Below are 20,361 nucleotides of genomic sequence, written 5' to 3' on the forward strand. Positions count from 1 at the left end.
AGGGAGAGGGAGGGGGAGAGAGGAAAAAGAGTAGAGAGAGAGAGAGAGAGAGAGAGGGAGGAAAGGAGAGAGAGAGAGAAAGAGTCTTTGCCTAGTAACAGCCTTGGTTAGTATCTCAGAAGAAATCAATATCCATATAAAATTATCTTTCTCTCTTTGATGTACTCTGTAAATATTAAGCTCAAGACACAAATCAATTTTTCCTGACAAAATACAACTTCTGACTTATGCAACCCCAAGGCTTCAAATCTGTTTCCCCACCAAGATTTTGTCCTCCTTCAAATCCCAATCTCGTTGAAAGCAATCAAGTATATGGAATTATTACAGATTCAAATGGCCATCTGCATTTTAATACAATGACACTACTAAACAAAAGTGATGACTCCATAAGACATGAATAGCAACTTGATTCATTACAAGTGGAAGACACGTGCATGTGGAAACTCCTTATGCCAAGTACAAAGAAGTCCTTAATACAGGCAGAAACTTGAGTATTTATGGGTTACAAAAAAGGGAGATCTCATGAGAGAGGAATTAAGAAGACAGCTAGTTTCATCTCCACCCAATTCTCCATTAGGATAAAGCAAGGGAGTTAACAAGGCAGATAGCAGATGAGTCCAGAAAAGCACAGCAGAGAAAGTCAATGTAAGGTAGTCTCACCAAAAGTCTCATTATTATACTTCTGGTTAGTTCTAGGATTCTGTCCCTGATTCTTTAGTGCTTGTATGTGTCACTGGGGAGCAGTAACACTTGCCTAGGTTCAGATCAATCCACAATTGTAGAGTTCAACATACAGATTCCAGCTAGAAACTGCTATAGCCCTAACATTCCCATTCTACGGTTTTCTATCAATTTGTGTATATATGATATAAAATAGATAACTTTTTTTTCAAAACAACAAGACTGACATTTTGGTAGATACAGTTGCTCTGACTTCCAAAAGATAGAAAATTAAATAGCATTTATTAATCCTGATTCACATTAGATACAAGAATATTGAAAATTTGAAGGACTATAATGAAGAAAATGCTGACTCTAGCAGTTCTCCATCGTTTTTCCAGTAGAAATTAATGACTGATAAAGAACAGACTCTTCTGATGTGAGGATGTTTAGAATTCAAAAATCCACATTCCGAGATCCAGTTGTGGTTTCTTTTTTTTAAATAGGCTAAATGTCCACAAGTCTGTTAGCTCCATTATTTTTGAGTTTAATGGACAGATTGGCTTTTTGGTCCAGACTATTAATGTCCTTGGCATAGGGAACTCCTGGTAAGGAAACTTTCTCTGATATATGTTAGCACCTCATCTGTAATTTACAGTCTAACAACTTCCTAGTGACAGAACTTGCCATGATCATAGTCAAACAGCCAATGTTTCAGAGGAAGCACCTGGGTCCTTTTGATTTCAAGGTGGACCCAGAATCCACTATGCCAAGCTGCCTCTTAAATGGAAAGAATATTCTGAATAAAAACAGTGACATGCAAGAAAAACGATTGCAGAAGTTCTTTAAAAAGTGTTCAAAACTTGTCAGCAGACAGAGGTACTTACTTCCTGGCAGTACTGTAAAATTCCCTCTTTGGCTCCAATGCAAGTTTTTGTCCCAGATGGGTCAGTCTCCCATTTCCCATTCTGCACATTCATATGCATATTGAGTTTGCCACAGATCATGGCAATCTGGGGTTCTGCCAAGAGTCCAGCATTTCCATCAGTAGATACCTGCAAAACAAATTTGTTTCAGTTACTGAAGTTTTCAGATTTTGTCCCCAGAGTTGTGGATGAGGGATAGATAGGAAAGGATTAAAATAACATTAAAACTCAGAAGAATACCTGAACTAATTTTTGATACTATGCTATTTAGTAATTATAAATGATATACCTCTTGACTCAACTTATATATGCATTTCACATTGTCACTAGGCTGAAAACTAAGCAAGTTCAAGAGATCCTTACAGGATTCGTCAATATTTATTAGCACCTATACACTCACACACATTTAGATTAGAATTACAAACTATTAGAAAGAATTTCAGAAATCACTAATCTAATAATCATATTACAGAGAAAGAATCTGAGACCTAGAGATGGTAAATAACTTACTGAAAGTCACAGAGCTTTTAAAGCTCAAAAGAGATGTCATAATAAGAAAGCTAGATGAAGAAATTTTTTTAAAATTTTCTCTATTAACAGAATGGCATTCTAAAATTTGCATTGATCACATACTTAAAAAATTACAAAATATAAACTTTCATTATTATGGACTGTATATTTGCATGCTTGGGGTGAAACTACTTCTACCATTTCTAATGGTGGAAGAAATTAAATATAATTAAAACTTCCTATCCACTTTACTTTCATGGTTCTGACTGTAACAGTCAGATACTATCAGATGATAGCAATGAATACTGACATTGCACTATTATGGGAAGATGCTGGCTATTTCTCTCAGGCTTCCACTATGGCTAACGCACTGTTGGCAGAGTGGTGAACTGATCTAACCATTCTGGAGAGCAATGTGGAACTATGCCCAAAGGGCTATAAAACTGTGCATGTACTTTGATCCAGCAAGACCACTTCTAGGTCTATATCCCAAAGCAGACCTACACAACTTGACAGTAGATAGGGGCCAAAATTAAAACAGCTAAACTTCTTCAGGCTGCAGGTAGGTTTTTAGTGGCTCACTTTTCACTTAAATGTAATTGAAGACACTTGGTTGCCATGGGTCATATGACAAATAGGAGAGAGCACCCACCAAGTTACGTGATAGGCACAATTACATTTGTACTTTCTTTTACATCCTCTCCATTCTTCATGGGCTGCAAGCAGGCTGTTTGTTGTGCAGGCCTGTTCCAAAGACATCCCAAAAAAGGTAAAAAGACCTATTTGGACAAAAATATTTATAGCAGCTATTTTTTGCTGGCTAAGAATTAGAAATCAGAGGGATGCCCATCAATTGGGACATGGCTAAACAAGCTGCGGCATATGATTGCAATGGAATATTATTGTGCTATAAGAAATGACAAGCAGGATGATTTCAGAAAAACCTGGAGAGAGTTACATGAACTGATGCCTAGTGAAGGGAACAGAACCAGAAGAATGTAAACTGTTACACTGTAAAGAGCAGTAACAGCAATACTGTTCGATCAAGAATTGTGAATGACTTGGCTATTCTCAGCAATACAATGATCCAAGACAATCCCAAATGACAATACTATCGGCCTCCAGAGAAAGAATTGATATTGATGAAATACAGACTGAAGCGTGCTATTTTTCACTTTCTTTTTTTCTTTTATTTGCATCTTCTTGTACAAAATGACTAATATGGAAATGTTTCATACAACGGCATACGTATAACCTACATCTGATTGCTTAACGTCTCAGGCAGGGGGAAGGGAGGGACAGAATTTGGAACTCAAAACTTAAATTAAAAGGGCAATGAGGTGGCACAATGGATAGAGTACAGGAGCTGAATTCAACTCTGGTTTCAGACACTTGACCATAGCTATGGGACCCTGGGGAAGTCTCTTAACTCCAACTGCTTTGCAAAACAAAAAAACTTTAATTGAAAATGATAAAAAAACAGAAAGAAAAGTAAGTGGGAAGCGAGAAAGTAGAGGCAAGGGGTAGAGTACAGATAACTCTTTGAGGAGTCTGGTTATAAAAACGAGGAGAAATACAACAGTAGCTTGTTGGAGTAACAGGTCAAGTGAAGACTTCTGTAGGATATGGAGAGATGTGGAAATATTTTTAGGTAATAAGGAAGAAATAAATGAATAAAAGAAGACTGAAGATTATTTACAGAGGGAGTGACAAAGGGAGCAAGTTCCCAAAGGAAGTGAGAGTTGAGGGGACTGAAGGCACAAGTACAAAGATTGGCCTTGGAAAAAAGGATTGCACCTCTTCCTCTGAGATCTGAGCAAAAGAGGAGAGTGTAAAGCATGTTTAGGGGATTTGAGGTTTAAAAACAAGAGAAGGGTTGAGCTCACCACAGTCCCCACTTTCTTAATTAAATATGAGGTGAGATTCTCTGCTGGAAGAGGGGGGTCTACATTACTGGAGGCAGAAAGTAAAATGGAGGGATAGGAGGTTATGATTTGAGAAAGAAATTTCTGAGTTTAGGATCATAGAGGCCCAGTAATTGTAGGAGAAGATGCGAACAAGTTTGACCACTGCTGAATGTCATAGCAGTGACTGACTTGAGGACGATGATATTTGTCCTATTTCCAACCTATGAATACCCACAGCGCTATTTATATGCCTTGAATGCTCTACCTTGAGTTATCTGGGTACCCATCTTACCTCCCCCAACTTAACTATAAACTCCAGGCAGGGAAAAAGAAGTCACTTTCATTTTCTCTCAGGACCAGAACAATGCTCTATATGAAGCAGTCAGTGAATAAATAATCAGCATTAGATGACAGAGTGAATGAATTGTCTTCAATTTTTTGGCAAAATATTCTGCCTATCTGACCTTCCTCCTAAAATAAAAAATCCCAAACAAAATCCTTACCAGAAAAAAAAAAGATTTAGTAACTAAAATGGTTAGTAACCTTGGAAAGAGCACTTTCATTTGAACTGGAAGGTCAGAAGATGGATTGAAAGGGGCTGAGGAGTGGAAAAAGCAGGTGTATGAATTGATAGTTATTGATACTGTTCTGGCAAAAAGCCTCAAACGTCTTCTAAACATTTAGAATCCTCCTTCAATCCCCTTAGTCTGATGGCTGATCCTCAGTCCCAATTCGGCTTTCTTACAGCCATTTCTAGTCCTTTATAAAACATAGTGGTTATTGCACTGTGGGAACAATATTATCTATCAGCGCCTTCTTACAATGATTTCCGTTTCCTTCACATTTCTAATTTTTTCTTAAGCCAGTTCCCTTAAACTGTGACTGTATTCTTCTTCCTTCCCTATCTCAGCCACTTGGAACACTAACTCAGCTCTACAATATCTTCCCAACTCATAAAAAGAATAAGGCCTAGGACCTAGCTTTGGGGGACGCCCACTTTTGGCAAATGAGACTGGAAAAACAGAAGCAAAAAACCAAAATATTAAAAGAAACTATGCTCACTATGCAAGTAAAATACATATGGATCTTGAAGGCAGAATGTATAGAGGCAACCTAAGAATCATACATCTCCCAGAAGGACACTTTAGGACAAAAAAACTTAATATCATAAGGAATGAAATAATAGAAGAGGCCTTCCCAGAACATCTGAACACAGAAAATGGAATTCCAATTCAAAGAATCTACAAATTACCTCCAGGGGAAAAAAAGTTGCAAATCCCAAGACATGTCGTGGTTAAATTTAACAATGCAATTCAGAAACAAGTTCTGCAAGCCATTAAGAGGAAGACATTCAAAATACAAAGGAAAACACATTCAAATAACCCAAACCTATTCTGCATTTACTAGAAAAAAGAGAAGGGAATGGAATAATGTATTCCAAAGAACATGGTACCTAGGATGCAGTCCAGAGTGATCTATCCTGTGGATCTAGGCTTAACCATGCAGGACAGAAGATAGACATTTAATAATAAAGATGGATTTGAAACATTTTTAGAAAGAAAACCAGACTGAAGAGATTATTTGCTTCTCGAATACTCTAGTGATTAAACGCACAGAGCAACAGTAACAGCATGACGACAGAAAAACCAGTAAGAGACTTCTTTCTAAGTATAGACAAGGAGCAGGGGTGCAGGCAGGCAGGAGGCATTATGGACAGATTCTGGCAATACCTTGCCTATAGGTGAATGTTTCTTTTGTGGGATTACATCAGAAAAGGGAGGGGTGCAGCAGGGAGATACAGAGAAGAGACTGATGTAGCAGGGTCAAATTAAGGGCTAGCAATGAGGGGAAAGTGATCTCTGTGGTCTCAGAAAGAGAAGAGCCTACAGAAGAGTGGATATGGAAGATGGGGAGAAAGACTGTAAAGAAAGGAGGCCTTATTTGGAGGTGGGAGGGTATTTTACTCATGAATGCTTCTATTAATAAAGGGAGATGAGGATCTTATACTAGATGAGGCCTCAGGGATTTGGTGATTATCCTTTCTATGCTATCACTAAATAAATCTCCTTTCATTAATTCTTAGATGGTCTACAAGTATCTTATTTCATTCCAATTCTAAACTCATAGAGCCAGACCAGTTTGAATCTGGCCGAGCTCTCAATGGATTGTAGTAAGTCTAAATATGGTTGCTCTACCTATTTAAAAAGATGCTATTGCTACCCCTTGTTCTTACATCTTTTTCATTTCCCAATATACCCTTTCCTCTCCCCCCTCCCAGAGAACCAACCTTTACAACAAAAAATTTTTTTAAAAATTTCCACAAAACTTAATTACGCAAGCCCACCACATTCTCCCTAATAGTGCACAGAGCCTGGCCCTGATACAAAGTCTCAACAGGATACCAACAAAACTAATCAGAATATGAGAAACATCTAATAGCAAAGTGTCAAAGAAAAAAGAGGTTGCACACATAGTCAACTAGAATTTCTAGAATAAATGAAACAAGAGATATTTTAAAATGATACTATTAATCAAGAGCTCTGAAACAAGGGTTCTTTATCTTTTTTGTATCATGAACCCTTTAACAGTTTAGGCAAGTCTATGGAAAAGGTTTGCTACCTACATTCACAACTGAAAGAAATACTAGACATCAGTTAGAGGTTAGTGAAATTGAAATGCATTGTTTTCCCATCTAAGTTCATAGATCCAATGAAATCTATCCACTGATCACTTAGAGGTTGAGAAATAAAAGGAAAATTAACAACTTATTACATAACATACAAAATCTTACACATGTGAAAATTAGAATGGACCAAATAGAAATTAATGATTTCATGAAACAAGAAGATATATTTTAAAAAGTCAAAAGAAAAAAAATTAGAAAACTTGTTTTCTTATACCAAAAATAACAGACCTAGAAGGTAAACAAAAGTGATCTACCAGAAGTGTCTATATGAGTAAAATGTTTATATTCTAATGAGGAAAATGATACAAATCTATCTTCAAAATGATACTATCAAGTATCCCAGAAGGAATTAAATGAAACACAGCCAAGGAGTGAGTTGGTTAGATTTTGATAATTTAAAAGATGGGAAAGGGAGGAAAGAAGGAATATACTATGGGAAAAAAGGTGGAAGGATGGAGTTGCTATCTCACATAATTGGAGTATAAAAGTAAAAAATTATAGAAACAAGGAAAAGAAGGCCACTTGAACTGTGCTTTCATCAGAACTGATCAAAAGAAAGAATACATTCAGAATTGAGTACAAAAATACACTCAACAAGGAAAGTGGGAATTATAAATGACTAGAAAGGACTAAGAGAGAGTGTGGATTTAAGAAAAGCTTAGTTATAAACAAATTCTAAACTTAGAGGATAGATTGTAAAGAAAGGATTTAAATGGGAAAAAAAGAATATGAGGGAAATATATAGACTGTTGGGGGTGTAAACTCAGTTCCATGTGGACAGTCTCGGGCAGGTAAAAGTGAGGACTTCTAAAACTTAGAGTTCTCATGAGGCCCCCCAGGGAACAGCAGGGAATTGAGGTGTGAGACCGAGCTATCTCGTGCATTTCCGCCTCTTCCCGCCTCTTCCCGTGAGAAAAGTGCTGGGAGAGAGCATCCCCGCCCTCGAGATTGGCCCAGATCTGAGCACACCTATTGTTGTCTAACAGGCATGGTATTCAGGTGCAAACTATGCAGCCGGAGAACTTAAGTAGGGTCAGGAAAGCCTGAAGGCACGCTTAGCGCTGAGGGGCCCTTACAGGACAGAAGGCCCCTCTTCCTTCTCTCCTCTCTTCTTTCTTCCCTCTCCCCTCTCTCCCCACTTCCACTTCTGCTTTCATTCTCTTACTGTAAGATCTTTGCCTCCTTGGGAGATTTCCCTCTGTCCTAAGGAAGAGTTCCCCCTGCACATGTAACCAGGACCCTGAATAAAGCCTAACCCTTGTTCAACTCTGGAAAGTCTCTTCTCTCATACGTTTATCCGGTTTGGCCAGCCGAAGACCTGCGATAGGTAAGGTAAGACTCGGGTAGCCCTCAGGCCTCTAGGCCTGGCAATAGACTATGTTACACCTTTATTCAATAAACTCCAACGGCTCCCTATTACCTTCAGAATCAAATATAAAATCCTAAGTTTGGAATTTAAAGCCTTTCCTCAATCAATTTATTATCTACTATATGTCAAGCACTATTCTAAGTGTTGGGCACACAAAAAGAGGCAAAAGACAGTCCCCACCCTCAAGGAATCTAAAATCGAATGGGGGAGACAACTTGGAACCTAATAAATACAAAATGAGCTATATACACGATAAACAATTAAAAGAGTGAAGGCACTGATATTGAAAGTGATTGGGAAAGACTTAACTGGAGAAGGTGGGATCTTAGGAAAAAAAAAGCCAGGGAGGTGAGTAGTTGGGAGTTGAGGAGGGAGAAAGTTCCATGTATGGAGGACAGTCAAAGAAAATGCCCAGAGGAGAAAAATGGAGTGTCTTGTCAGTGGAACTGCCAGTAATTCAATGTCACTGGATTGCAGAGAATGTGGCAAGGGAGCCTGGGTAAGAAGGGCTTCAAATGCCAAACACAATATTCCATATTTGCTCCAGGAGACAACAGGAAATCACTGGAGTTTATTAGGGAGGGGCAAGGGGGTTTACATGATCAAAACTGTGTTTTAGGAAAATCACTTTAGTGGCTGAATGGAGAATGGACTGGAGATGGCAGAAACTTGAAGCAGGCAGACCCACCATTAGACACTGCAATAATCCAGATGTGAGATGGATGATAAGGATCTGCACAAGACTGGTGGCAGTGTCAGAGGAGAGAAGGGGCACTATAAGAAAGATACTGAAAAAATGAAACCAGCAGGTCTTGGCAACAGCTTGGAAATGAAGAGGTGAGAGACAGTGAGAAATTCAGGATAACTCCTAGGTTGTGAGCCTGAGCATCTGGGAGGATGGTGTTGCCCTCTGTAGTAATAAAGAAAGTAGGAGGGAGGGAGGGTTTAGGGGGAAAGATAATGAGTTTTCTTTTGAATAAATTTGTTTCAGATGTCTACCAAACATTCAACTCAAGATGTCTGAAATGGCAATTTGGGGTTCAAGACCCCCAGTCCCAGTCAGCAGAGAGACTGAGGCAGGAGAAGTAGATTTGAGAATCATCAGCATAAAGACAGTAATTAAATTCATGGACGCTGATGAGATCACCGGATGAAGTAGTATAAAGGGAGAAGAGAAGAGAACTTAGGACAGAAGGGGATGAACTGGAAGGAGATCCAACAAAGGAGAAACAAGAACCAGGTGGTGTCCCATAAACCTAGAGAAGAGACTTATCAAGAAAGAGAGAGTGATCGACAGTGTCAAAGGCTACAGAGAGGTCTAGGAGAATAAGGATTGAAAAGGGCCATTTTATTTGGCAACTAAGCTATCACTGGTCACTGTGGAGAGAGCTGTTTCAGTGGAATGATAAAGTCAGAAGCCAGTTTGTAAGGGGTTAAGAAGAGAGTGAGTGGAGAGAAAGTGGAGGCACCTATTGTCGATGGCCTTTTCAAGAAGTTTAACTACAAATAGGAGAGATACAGAATGAAAATTAGCAGGGATCTAGTGAGAGTTTTTTCAAGATAAGTAAGACATGAGCATGTTTGTGGGCAGTAGGAAATGAGCCAGTAGAGTGAGATTAAAAATAAGTGAAAGAGTGGGGATGACAAAGGTGGAGGTGACTCTCTGTTGGAAGTGTTGGGATGGGATTGCTGGAATAAACAGACGGGTTAGCCTTGGTAAGGAGTAAGGTCATTTCATTATGTGAGACAAAGGGAGGTGATAGGAGATGAAGAAGAGGGAAAAATTCATCACATGGTTCCCCTTTCTACCTATTCAGTTTTCTTACACCTTCTATTTCTCCATGCCCTTTTCAATCCAACGATCCTGGCTAGTCTCCCTGGACAAGTCTCCTGGCTCTGGACATTTTCCCTGGCTGATTCATGCTTCTCTTGTTCATCTCTGACTCCTGGCTTCCCCAGTTTCCTTCAAGTACCAGATAAAATCACACTTCCTAGAGGAAGCCTTCCCTTAATTCTGGTGTCTTCCCTCTAAGGATATTTCTAATTTATGGTTTCTTTGTACAGTTATTTGCATGTTGTCTCCCCATAGCTCCTCAAGGACAGGGACTGTCTTTTACCTTTCTTTGCAACCTTAGTGCTTAGCACAATATCTGGCACACAGGAGGCACTTTAATAATTTTTTTTTCTTACCAACTATACAATAGAGAGCAGTAATTTGGTGAAAGAAGACACTGGTAGCTAGAAGGTTCCAGGAACATCTTGTAGAAAATCTGCGTCTGAAGCATCCTTCTGTCCTCTTCACAGGGAGGACAGGAGACAGACTTTCACACATGACTAATGAATGAATTTCTTTTTACTTTGTTATATTTATTAAAAGATAGCTTTTTGGGGGGACAGGGTAGTTTTAGGAGAGAGATTGTTTAGTGAGAGTGATACAAAAAATTAAAAAAACAATGAAATATTTGAAATCTACACATTATAGCAGAAAGAAGTTTATAAGGGAATACAAACAAGAAGCACAGTTTTATTACCGTCATTTTAATTTAATACATACTGTCTTTGAGATTCATGGATTTCACATGGATAGAGATCATGCATTCATTAGTATTACTGCCTTTTTACTTCTCTTCTTCTAAACTATTTTTCATCTTTCTTTCTCTGCTGCTAGAACACCTGCCACTGTGAATTCAATTTGCTTCTCTTTTGCTAATTATTTCTGCTGACAGGCCACAGTGCTATCATGTATTCTCCTCTAACTGCTTTTTAAAAATGTCTTTCATGTCTCTGGAATTCATTTTTCATATTCTTTCGCTATTAGAAAGGGTTTTGTGTTTTATCGTGTATTATTTCAATTTCTTGTCTTATGTTAATTTGGAGACATTAATTTTTTTTAAATTTTAGCACTCATTCTTTCTTACAGTTTTGGAGTCACCTCTTGATTTATTTGCTTGTGATCAAAGTGTTTAATTAAATTACCTTCTCTTGAAATCTTTGATGGGTTTAACATTCCCTTGTCACTTACTTTCTAATTTAAGGGGAATTAGAGGGTAGTTTAAGAGAAAGTTTAGTTCTAAGCAAAACAAACTAATTTATATTTACAAAAAAAAGAAGGTATAAAAATACCATTGGCTCTCTTTGAAGCAGCAAAGAATGGGGAATACAAAAACTGGGAAATGGCTGAACTAAGTATATAAATGTGATGGAATACTATTGTATTCTAAGAATTAATAAAGGCGATGGTTTCAGAGAAATCTGGAAAGACTTTTATGCAGAAGTGAAAGAACTGATGGAGAATGAAGGGAAGAGAGCCAGGAAAACAATTTATAAAATGACAATAATATGATGTAATGGTAAGCAGCTTTGAAAAAATTAGGAACTCTGATCTTCCTAACGGTTTAGCGTGGTGCCAGAGGACAATGATGAAACATGCTGTAAAGGACTCGGGAACAATGAGATATATTTTTTTGGACATGGCCAACAGGGAAATTTTGTTTTGCTTAATTACACAAGTTTGTAACCAGAGTATTATTTTTCTTTCAGTCTCAGTGTGGAAAGGGGGTAGAGTTGTTAGAGTGGAAGGGAAAGGAGATAGATTTTTTTTTTCTAAATGAAAAATGTTTTAAAAATAAAATCTTTGAGCACAAGCAGATAAATAACTGAGATGATATTAAAACAGAAGAAAAGATGGTCACCAAGATATCTAAACAGCTGCAATCCTCTCAGACTAAAGATTTTTTTTTTAATTTAAAGAGCCATCTTTTCTCTATCTCATTCTCCTCCCCAAGAATCACACTGAGGCCCCCAATTACTACAGTTTAACAGCTGTTCCATCTAAGTCATTTACCTTTTCCTTTAAGTATTCTTTTTGAAATATACCCTCCTTAATTACGTTTTGCTTAAAATTAACCTTTTGCTTAATTTACATGCTTATTATTCACTTTCCTTTTTCCTTTTCCCTTCTTGTGTCTCTTGAGTGAAATGTATTTCTGTATCCAAATGTAGGTTTTGTGTGTGTGTGCATATGCACACACACACACATTCATCCCTCCTTTTATCAGTTCAGAAGAGAGTAAGATTCAAGTGTCAGACACATCCCTCCCCCTCCACCCCTTCTTCTCTATTTGTGTAAAATTCCATCTGTACATCTCAATTATGTGAGACAATTTTCCTGTCCTCTATCTCCTTTTTCTAACTAGTACAATCCTCTGTCCCTTCCTTTCCCTTAAGATCATCAGAATGTAACAACCACTCCAAGGCCCTCTGTCTAATCATATTCCCTTTATGGCCCCTGTTTAGGATACAACTTTGAGAAGACACACGTATAATTTCCCCATATTCAAATTAAGCAGTTTATAATTTTTTAGTCCCTTAAGATTGTTTGCTAATGTTTACCTTTTAGTTTCTTTTGACTATTTGTCTTTGTACTCAAAGTTTCTAAACAGCTTCAGTTTTTTAATTACAAATGCTTGAAAGTTTCATTCAATCTACATTTTTCTCTTATAGGATGACATTCAGCTTTATAACTAAGTTATTACTGATTATTAGTCAATATCTTTTGTCTTCTGGAATATCATATTCCATTCCTTTACTGCAGTTGCTGGTAAATCACGTGCAATGCTAACCATGGTTCCTTGGTACTTGAATTCTTTCTTTTTCAGTGGTTGGTGGCATTTTTTTTAACCTGGAAACACCGGATTTTGGATATAGTATTCCAGAAGCTTTCATTTTGGGCTTTCTTTCAGGACATGACAGGTAGATTCTCTGTTTTTCCTTGCCCTCTATTTCCAAAGTGATCTAGGCAATTAAAAAAAATGTTTTAAAATATGTATAGACTTGATGCTTGTGGTATTTGGGTAGTCCAATGACTCTTAAATGGTTCTTAATCTGTTTTCCAGATCAGTTATTTTTTCCAGATACCTTAAATTTTGTTCTTTTTTCCCCCAGAGAAATGGTTAGTGAGGGAAATGAGGATTTTATATTCAAAGAGACCTGGGGGATTTCATCCATGAAAATTCTACTTGTCTTACATTAGGAGAGGAGGAGTAGGAATCCTTAGAAGCAACTAGCACCTGGGGGAATGGGAGAGCATGGACACAGGGAGATTTTTTCGCAAATGTAGAAAAAAAGTCAACAGGAAAAGATATAGGAAAATAGTGGGGCAATATCCTCCCTGACACCAGCAACAACTGGCATTGTTGTGGAAGTGAAGCACTATGGAAAAGGGGAATCGATGGGGTGTCTACAAGGTAGTGGTAGAAGGCACCTAGAAGGGGAAGTCTAGAATAGATGCCTTCAAAGCTTTACGTGAAGAGTACAGTGAAAAGAGACCAGATAATATAGGAGTCACGACTCAGAATGAGGGTCTAGGGTAAACAGAAAAGGAAGATAATGAAGACAGTGAAAGAATTTCAATTTGGAATGGGGTAAAAAAATAAAAAATTTAAAAACTCATGAACAGGACTAGCTGAAAGGGAAAGAGGGAATCTACTTGACTAATAGAGAAGATAAAAGAGAGGGAAGAAATATATAACAAGATAAAATCAGGAGAGAATTAATGAACGAAAATCCCAAACTGAAAGAAAAGGGTAACAAATGAGAAGAAGGGATTAGAGGGTAAGAGAAGTAAAAATTGGATCCCTTTAAAAAAGATGAAAGTAAAGTAGCCAAAGGAATATGATACTGGATTTACAGCAGAAGGAAAAACAATTTTAACTCAAAATAAGAGTAGAGATAGAGGTAAATATAAATCTAATATAACTTTAAATATAAATGGATTAAATAATCCAATAAAATGTGAAAGATTGCTTAGAAAACAAAATCCTATAATCTATAGTTTATAAGAAATACATTTAAAAAACAAAGATATACACAAATGAAAACTGAAGGGATAGAAAAATTTTTTGTATGCATCAAGTGAATCCAAAAATGGAGGAACTGCCATCAGGCCATCACACAAAGTAAAAACAAACATTTAAAGAACGAAAAAGGAGAAGCAAGGAAACTACATTATGCCAATAGGAACCACAGACAGCAAACCACTATCAATAATAAACACATTTCAAATGCGTTGGCATCCAATTTCATAAAGGAAACATTATCTGACCTTCAAGAAGATGTAAATAGAAAAAAAAATAGTAACAGGATATTTCAATATCCCTATGTCAGTAGTAGATAAGTCTAACAGAAAGATAAACAAAAGGGAAACTACAAAATTGAGCAAATTTCTGTAGATACTAGAGTTAAAAGATTTATGGCATCTTCTAAATGGGACAGTACACACACACACACACACACACACACACACACACACACACACACACACACTGCATACTTCTATGAATTAGAAGGAATTTTTCCAAAAATTGACCATACACTATTACAGAGAGATATTGTAAACAGATATAAAGGCAGAAAATATATTTAATACAACCTTAACAGACCTTAATGAGATAAGAATAGAAATTGGTTCAGAGACAACAAAAGATACAGATCCAAATGTAGACTTAACAATGACATCTTAAATAATGAGAGGGGTCAAAGGATGAATCATAGAAACAATAACTGTGAAAAAGAAAATGATAATGATGGAACAACGCAAAAAAATTGCTTAGATGCAAAAATCAAATCCTTACAATCATAAATTAACAAAATAGAAAAGGAGAGGATTAATGAACTGAATATGCATTTCTAAAAATCAGAAAATAAACCTAAAATATACAAAAAATAGGAGTTATTAAAATTGAAATGGAAATAGAAAAATTGGGGGGAAAACCCATAGAAATAACAAATAAAATTAAAAGTTGGTTCTTTGAAAAGATGAATAAAATTAACTCCCTTAGTGAATCTGACTTAAAAGATAATGGCAGAAAATCGAATAGAATAACAAATGAGTAAAGTGAAATCACAGTAAAATTAGAAGAAATAAAAAGAATACTCAGAATATATTATATACCCTTATACGCTCACAAAGCTAAGGACATATTGAGAAATAATTTCAAAAATATAAAATGCTCAAACTATCAGAAGGTCAAATAAAGATCTTAAATACTCCAATCTCAAAAAAAGAAACAGATATCTAACTGCAAATGAACTACCAAAGGGGAAGTAAAAACAACAGTAACAACAACTTCTGATCCTGATCCATTCATAGGATAATTTTACCAAACTTTGAAAAAACAGATAGTACCTATACTTCAAGAATTATTCTCATATACTGAGAAAGAAAACACCCTACCAGAAAGAATCCTTTTGTAAGACAAATAGAGTTCTAATACCTAAACCAGGAAAAGATAAAACATGGAAAGAAAACGATAGACCAATTTGATGAACACTGACTCAGTTTTAAACAAAAATCTGTAAAAGAGATTATAACAATTTATCCATAAAATCATTCATTACGATCAAGAGGAATTTATATGAGAGATGCAAGGATGTTTCAACATTAGGAAAACAATCAACATAATTAATTACATAAAAAAACAAAACATCTAAAACCACATGATCATCTCAATAGATGCAAGAAAAAGTCTATGACAAAGGACAAAACTCTTCTATGCTAAAAAACTTTTTAAAAGTAATGGCATAATGTTGTTCAGTTGTGTCTCACTCCTTGAGACTCCATGGACCATAGCATGCCAAGCCCTTCTATCCTCCACTATCTCTCAAGTCTGCCCCAGTTCATGTTCATCCTTTCCATGACACTACCCTTCTCACCCTCTTGCCATCCCATTTTCCTTTTGCTTTCAATCTTTCCCAACACCAGGGTCTTTTCCAATGAGTCACATCTGCTCATTATTTAAGTTTCAAAATTTAACCTTCCAGTAACTTGCCTGACTTAATTTAAGTATTGACTAATTTGATCTCCTTGCTGTCCAAGGGGCTCTCAAAAGTCTTTTCTAGAACCACAAATTCAAAACCATAGATTTTGTGACACTCGACTTTCCTTAAAGTCCAACTCTCACAGCCCACATATTGCTACTAGAAAAACTGTACCTCTGACTATACAGACCTTTGCCAACAAGGTGATTTCTCTGCTTTTTATTATGCTATCCAGATTTACCATAGCTTTACTTCCAAAGGGCAAGCATCTTTTAATTTCATGCCTATGTTCACCATATGTTGTGATCTTTGAGCCCAAGAACATAAAGTCTGATACTGTTTCCATTTCTTCTCCCTCTGTTCGTCAGAAAGTGAGGGGACCAGCTGCCAAGATCTTGGGTTTGCTTTTTCTTATGTTAAGCTACCAACCAGTTTTTACACACTCCTCTTTCACCTTCATTAAGAGGCATCTTAATTCCTCTTTTCTGCCTTTTAAAAATATCATTAAAAAGCACTTATCTAAAATCAAAAGCAAGAACCATATGCAATGGGGATACACTAGAATATTTCCTAATAAATACAAGAGTGAAGCAAGATGTCCATTTTCCCCTCCTATTATTTTATACAGCGCTGGAAATGCAATAGACAATAGAAAGTAACCAAAGTCATACAGGCAAAGAGGAAAGAAAACTATCCCTGTGTGCTGATAAAATGTCGGCTTACTTGGAAAATCCCAGGGAATCAGAAAAGATACTGAGACAACAGATTCAACAAAGTCGCAGGCACAAAATAAATCTTCAAAAATCAACAGCAATTCTAGATAATAATAAACACAAAAAGCAATAACAGAAGTGGAAACTCCATTCCAAATACCTACAGAATGAACAAAATGTCTGTGCAGCAGCCTCCCAAGGTACAAGAAAGACTTACATAGATTCAATTACAACGTACTCCTTAAAAAAAGAAAGAACCAGCTCAATAGCGGGAGGAATACTCAGTGCCGATAGCTAGGTCATGATACAATATAATAATATAATGTAATATAACAAAAATGACACTACTACCAAAACTGATACGTACTTTTAATGCTTTGCCATCAAATTATCAAGGTGATCGCTTACTGTTTGATAAAATAAGATTCATTTGTAAAAACAAAAGATCTATGATATTAAGGGAAATGATGGAAAGGAGGGACAAAGGGGAACTGGTACTTTCAGACTTAAAACTATATTATGAAACAGTAATTATCAAAATCGTCTGGTATTAGTTAAAGAACAGAGAGACATCTAAGGAATGGACTAGACAAAGGAGATTCAGAAATAATAGAACTCAATAACCCGGTGTTTGAATCAGGCTTATACCCCAAGCAAGTCATCACTAAGAACAAAGTCTCCATGTCCTTCAAAATACTTATAACAGCATATTTCGTGATAGCTAAGAACTAGAACCAAAGTAGATGCTCATCACCTGGGAATGGCTAAATAAACTGTGGTACATGAAAATAATGGAATACTACTACTAATATAATGGAACACAGAGAAGCATGTAAAGATCTGTATGAACTGATGCAGAGTGATAGAGCCAAGAAAACAAAATAAAGAGTAACTACAAAAATGGAAATGGAAATAATATCCCCAAATCAAAAGTAAATGTAACAAAATTATAAACAGAACTCAGAATGAAGAATATGGGAAAACACTTTCAACCCACCCTTTCAAAGAAGTGGGGAGATCCACAGGTGTTACATATTGCACATTTTTGGACTTTTTCACTGTATTAGTAAGTTTTGTTGACTTTTTTCTCCCTCTCCAAAAAATACTATTTGTCATATAGCTCTAAGAGAAAAAGCGATACATTGTATACTATGGTGAAATAAAAAAAGAGAAAATGTTAATAAAAACTTATTTTTAAAAAAATGGGTGGGGGAAAGAGTTCAAGTATCATCTTCTACATGAAGCCTTTACTGATCCCTCCAGCCTCTAGTGCCTTCTTCACCAAAATTACTTTGCACTGTATTTTGTATATATTTAAAATATGTATGGGTCCTCTTCTCTTACAGAATTCAGGATCTTTAAAGGCAAGAACTACATCAGATACAGTGTCTCATGTATAATGGGCACTACAGACAGGAAAAAAGTCTCATCTGTATACAAGTACTCATAATAGCACTATTTGTAAAAACAAAAACAAAAACTAGAAACCACCCCTATATCCAACAACTCAAGAACGGCTAAACAAAATGAATTTCACTACACCATAAGAAATGACATAGAAAGAATTTTAAAAAATATGGGATGCTATAGGATAGGAAGTAAAGCAGCAGAGTAAGCAGAATTTGAACATTAACACTGAGGCTACCTAGGTACAGAACATCCCTTCTGTATTACTTCCCCCAACTTGCATTCAAAAGTTAGGTCCACCAGAAAGCAGCTATCCTGGGTTCAAGGTATCCTCAACATATTTATATTTTAATGGCCTACTGATACAATAAGTCAGAATAAAGGCATTTAACAAAATGGCATACCATGAATAGTAGCAATAACCCATAACTTCCATAAACTTGTGAACTTTCAACAAACACAATGCATCAGCAAAAGAGTGACATTGGGTATACATGCAAAGAATTCAGATGGCCAAGGCAACTCACACCTCCAGGCCTGTAGGGCCCTGCTGTCCTTTTCCTTCTTGAGCGAGCCTCATGCTGTATCCCTACGTCCCACTTCCACCCCCCTTGGCCATGCACCACATCTGTGTTGGGCAGGTTGCCCATCTAGGCTCCCTGGCCCTGATCTGCTCTGCTATTCAAATCCTTGACCTGACAACTCAACGCAGCAACTAGACCCTCTCTATCAGTCTGCTCTCTGTAGGGTTCATTGCTTCACTGGGTGAGCTGCTTTATTGCAAGATGCCATTGCCAATGGTAGATGAGGGAAAAGAGGAGAGAGCTATGGAGGAAAGAAAAATTTGTACTCCAACAGAGGCACAAAGGTAAAGGTAAAGAATCAATCCTTTCCCCCCAAGAGCTGAGTTCTTCTGAAATGCCAGGCAACTCCATAACCAGAAATAACTAACTTCTAGATGGTCTAGCTACTTAAATGTCAATGGAGTATGGCTAATAGTCCAGCCAGTCAAAGCTAACAACTCTATTGTTTTGCGCAGCTTCTTTACATCTCAAGAAACAAAGAAATGTAAACCATTCTTTAAACTTCTTTTATAAGCTATGAATAGGCCACAATTTCAGACCTTTCAAAATCTGTAAACAGGATTCTTGGGATGTGAATCACTCAAAGTATCAAGTTCTTCAAAGCCTATACATACAACCATTCACTGTCACTTTTACCTAGAAGATTCAGTTGATCAGGGGTGGCACCACCATCAACCTCTCACATGTAAATTAACAAGATCCAGAAAATTATAGAAATAGAAAAAAATGTTCAGAAGGAAAGCAAAAAACTTGTTGATACTATCTGATTAAGGTTAATATGAAATTTTTTTAAAAAGTCAACTAGGCAAAGGAAATGTCTAGTTTCATTTATATCTTTATTCTTGTTTGTATATATAACTTCATTTTTATTAATTAACAATAAAAATAACTGACATTAATATGGTGCTTTCAAGTTTACAAAGCATTTGAAAAAACAATTTACCAACTCATGTGACAAGCAATATGGGAGTGTTTTCCTCAAATCTCTCTAAATCAAAGACCCCAGAAAAAGAAGTCATGTACCAAAATATAAAGTGATTAAAGCAGAATCCGCAACAGATTAAGACAACAAAAAAACTCCACACAAGAACTATAATATTGGAAATTCCCATACAGCCTCCCAAATCTGAAATCCATACTGGGTACTAGGCCTACACAGCCTAAATCACCTTACAAATTTGTGCGTAACATTCTGGTTGTAGGGAGGCCCAACCTGGTATCCCATTGCAGTGACTAGGGTTTCACTTCCCACGTTCCACATGAAGCAAGGGTTACTAACTCTGTTTATTCATGCAAAGGAAATGGAAAATAAACTACGATGCAGGAAAACACTCAAAATCAATTAGAAAGGAAGAAACTTCCATGTCAAGGAAAAGAGGACTGGGGAACCAGTGAATCAAACAAATCAAATCAACAAGCATTTATTAAGTCCTTACTTTGTGCCAAGCACAGTGCTACGCAAAAACAGCCAAAAGGAGCTCCCAATGTAATGGAGAGAGAACATATAAACAATTATGTACAAAAAATAGGGAGTAATTCATATAGGCCCCAGGAAAGGCACTAACATTAAGGGACACCAGGAAAGGTTTTGGATGAGGCAGGTACTAGTAGCTAGAAGGATAAAGAAAGGCTTCCTGTAGAAGACAGTGAGTGAATTAAACCTTGAAAGAAACTAGATATTCTAAGAGGAAGAAGTGAGAGAGAGTTGGGGGGAGAGGGGGTGGGGGTGTAGTCCTTTGTCCTACTCCCAACTCCAGAAACTATTCTGGGACAGGACTTTG

The 20,361-nt window shown here is 36.8% G+C and overlaps 1 protein-coding gene across 4 annotated transcripts in view; it reads right to left on the reverse strand.

The window, feature by feature from the left end:
- Positions 1-20,361, reverse strand: part of APP (amyloid beta precursor protein) — a 174,443-nt gene that overhangs the window by 146,300 nt on the left and 7,782 nt on the right. For all 4 annotated transcript variants that reach the window (XM_072614921.1, XM_072614925.1, XM_072614923.1 and 1 more), the window contains exon 2: positions 1,548-1,715. In XM_072614921.1, the coding sequence (XP_072471022.1) occupies positions 1,548-1,715 (168 nt within the window). The remainder of the gene's footprint in view (positions 1-1,547; positions 1,716-20,361) is intronic.

Source organism: Notamacropus eugenii, chromosome 5 (assembly GCF_028372415.1).
Source record: "Notamacropus eugenii isolate mMacEug1 chromosome 5, mMacEug1.pri_v2, whole genome shotgun sequence".
NCBI lineage: Eukaryota > Metazoa > Chordata > Mammalia > Diprotodontia > Macropodidae > Notamacropus > Notamacropus eugenii.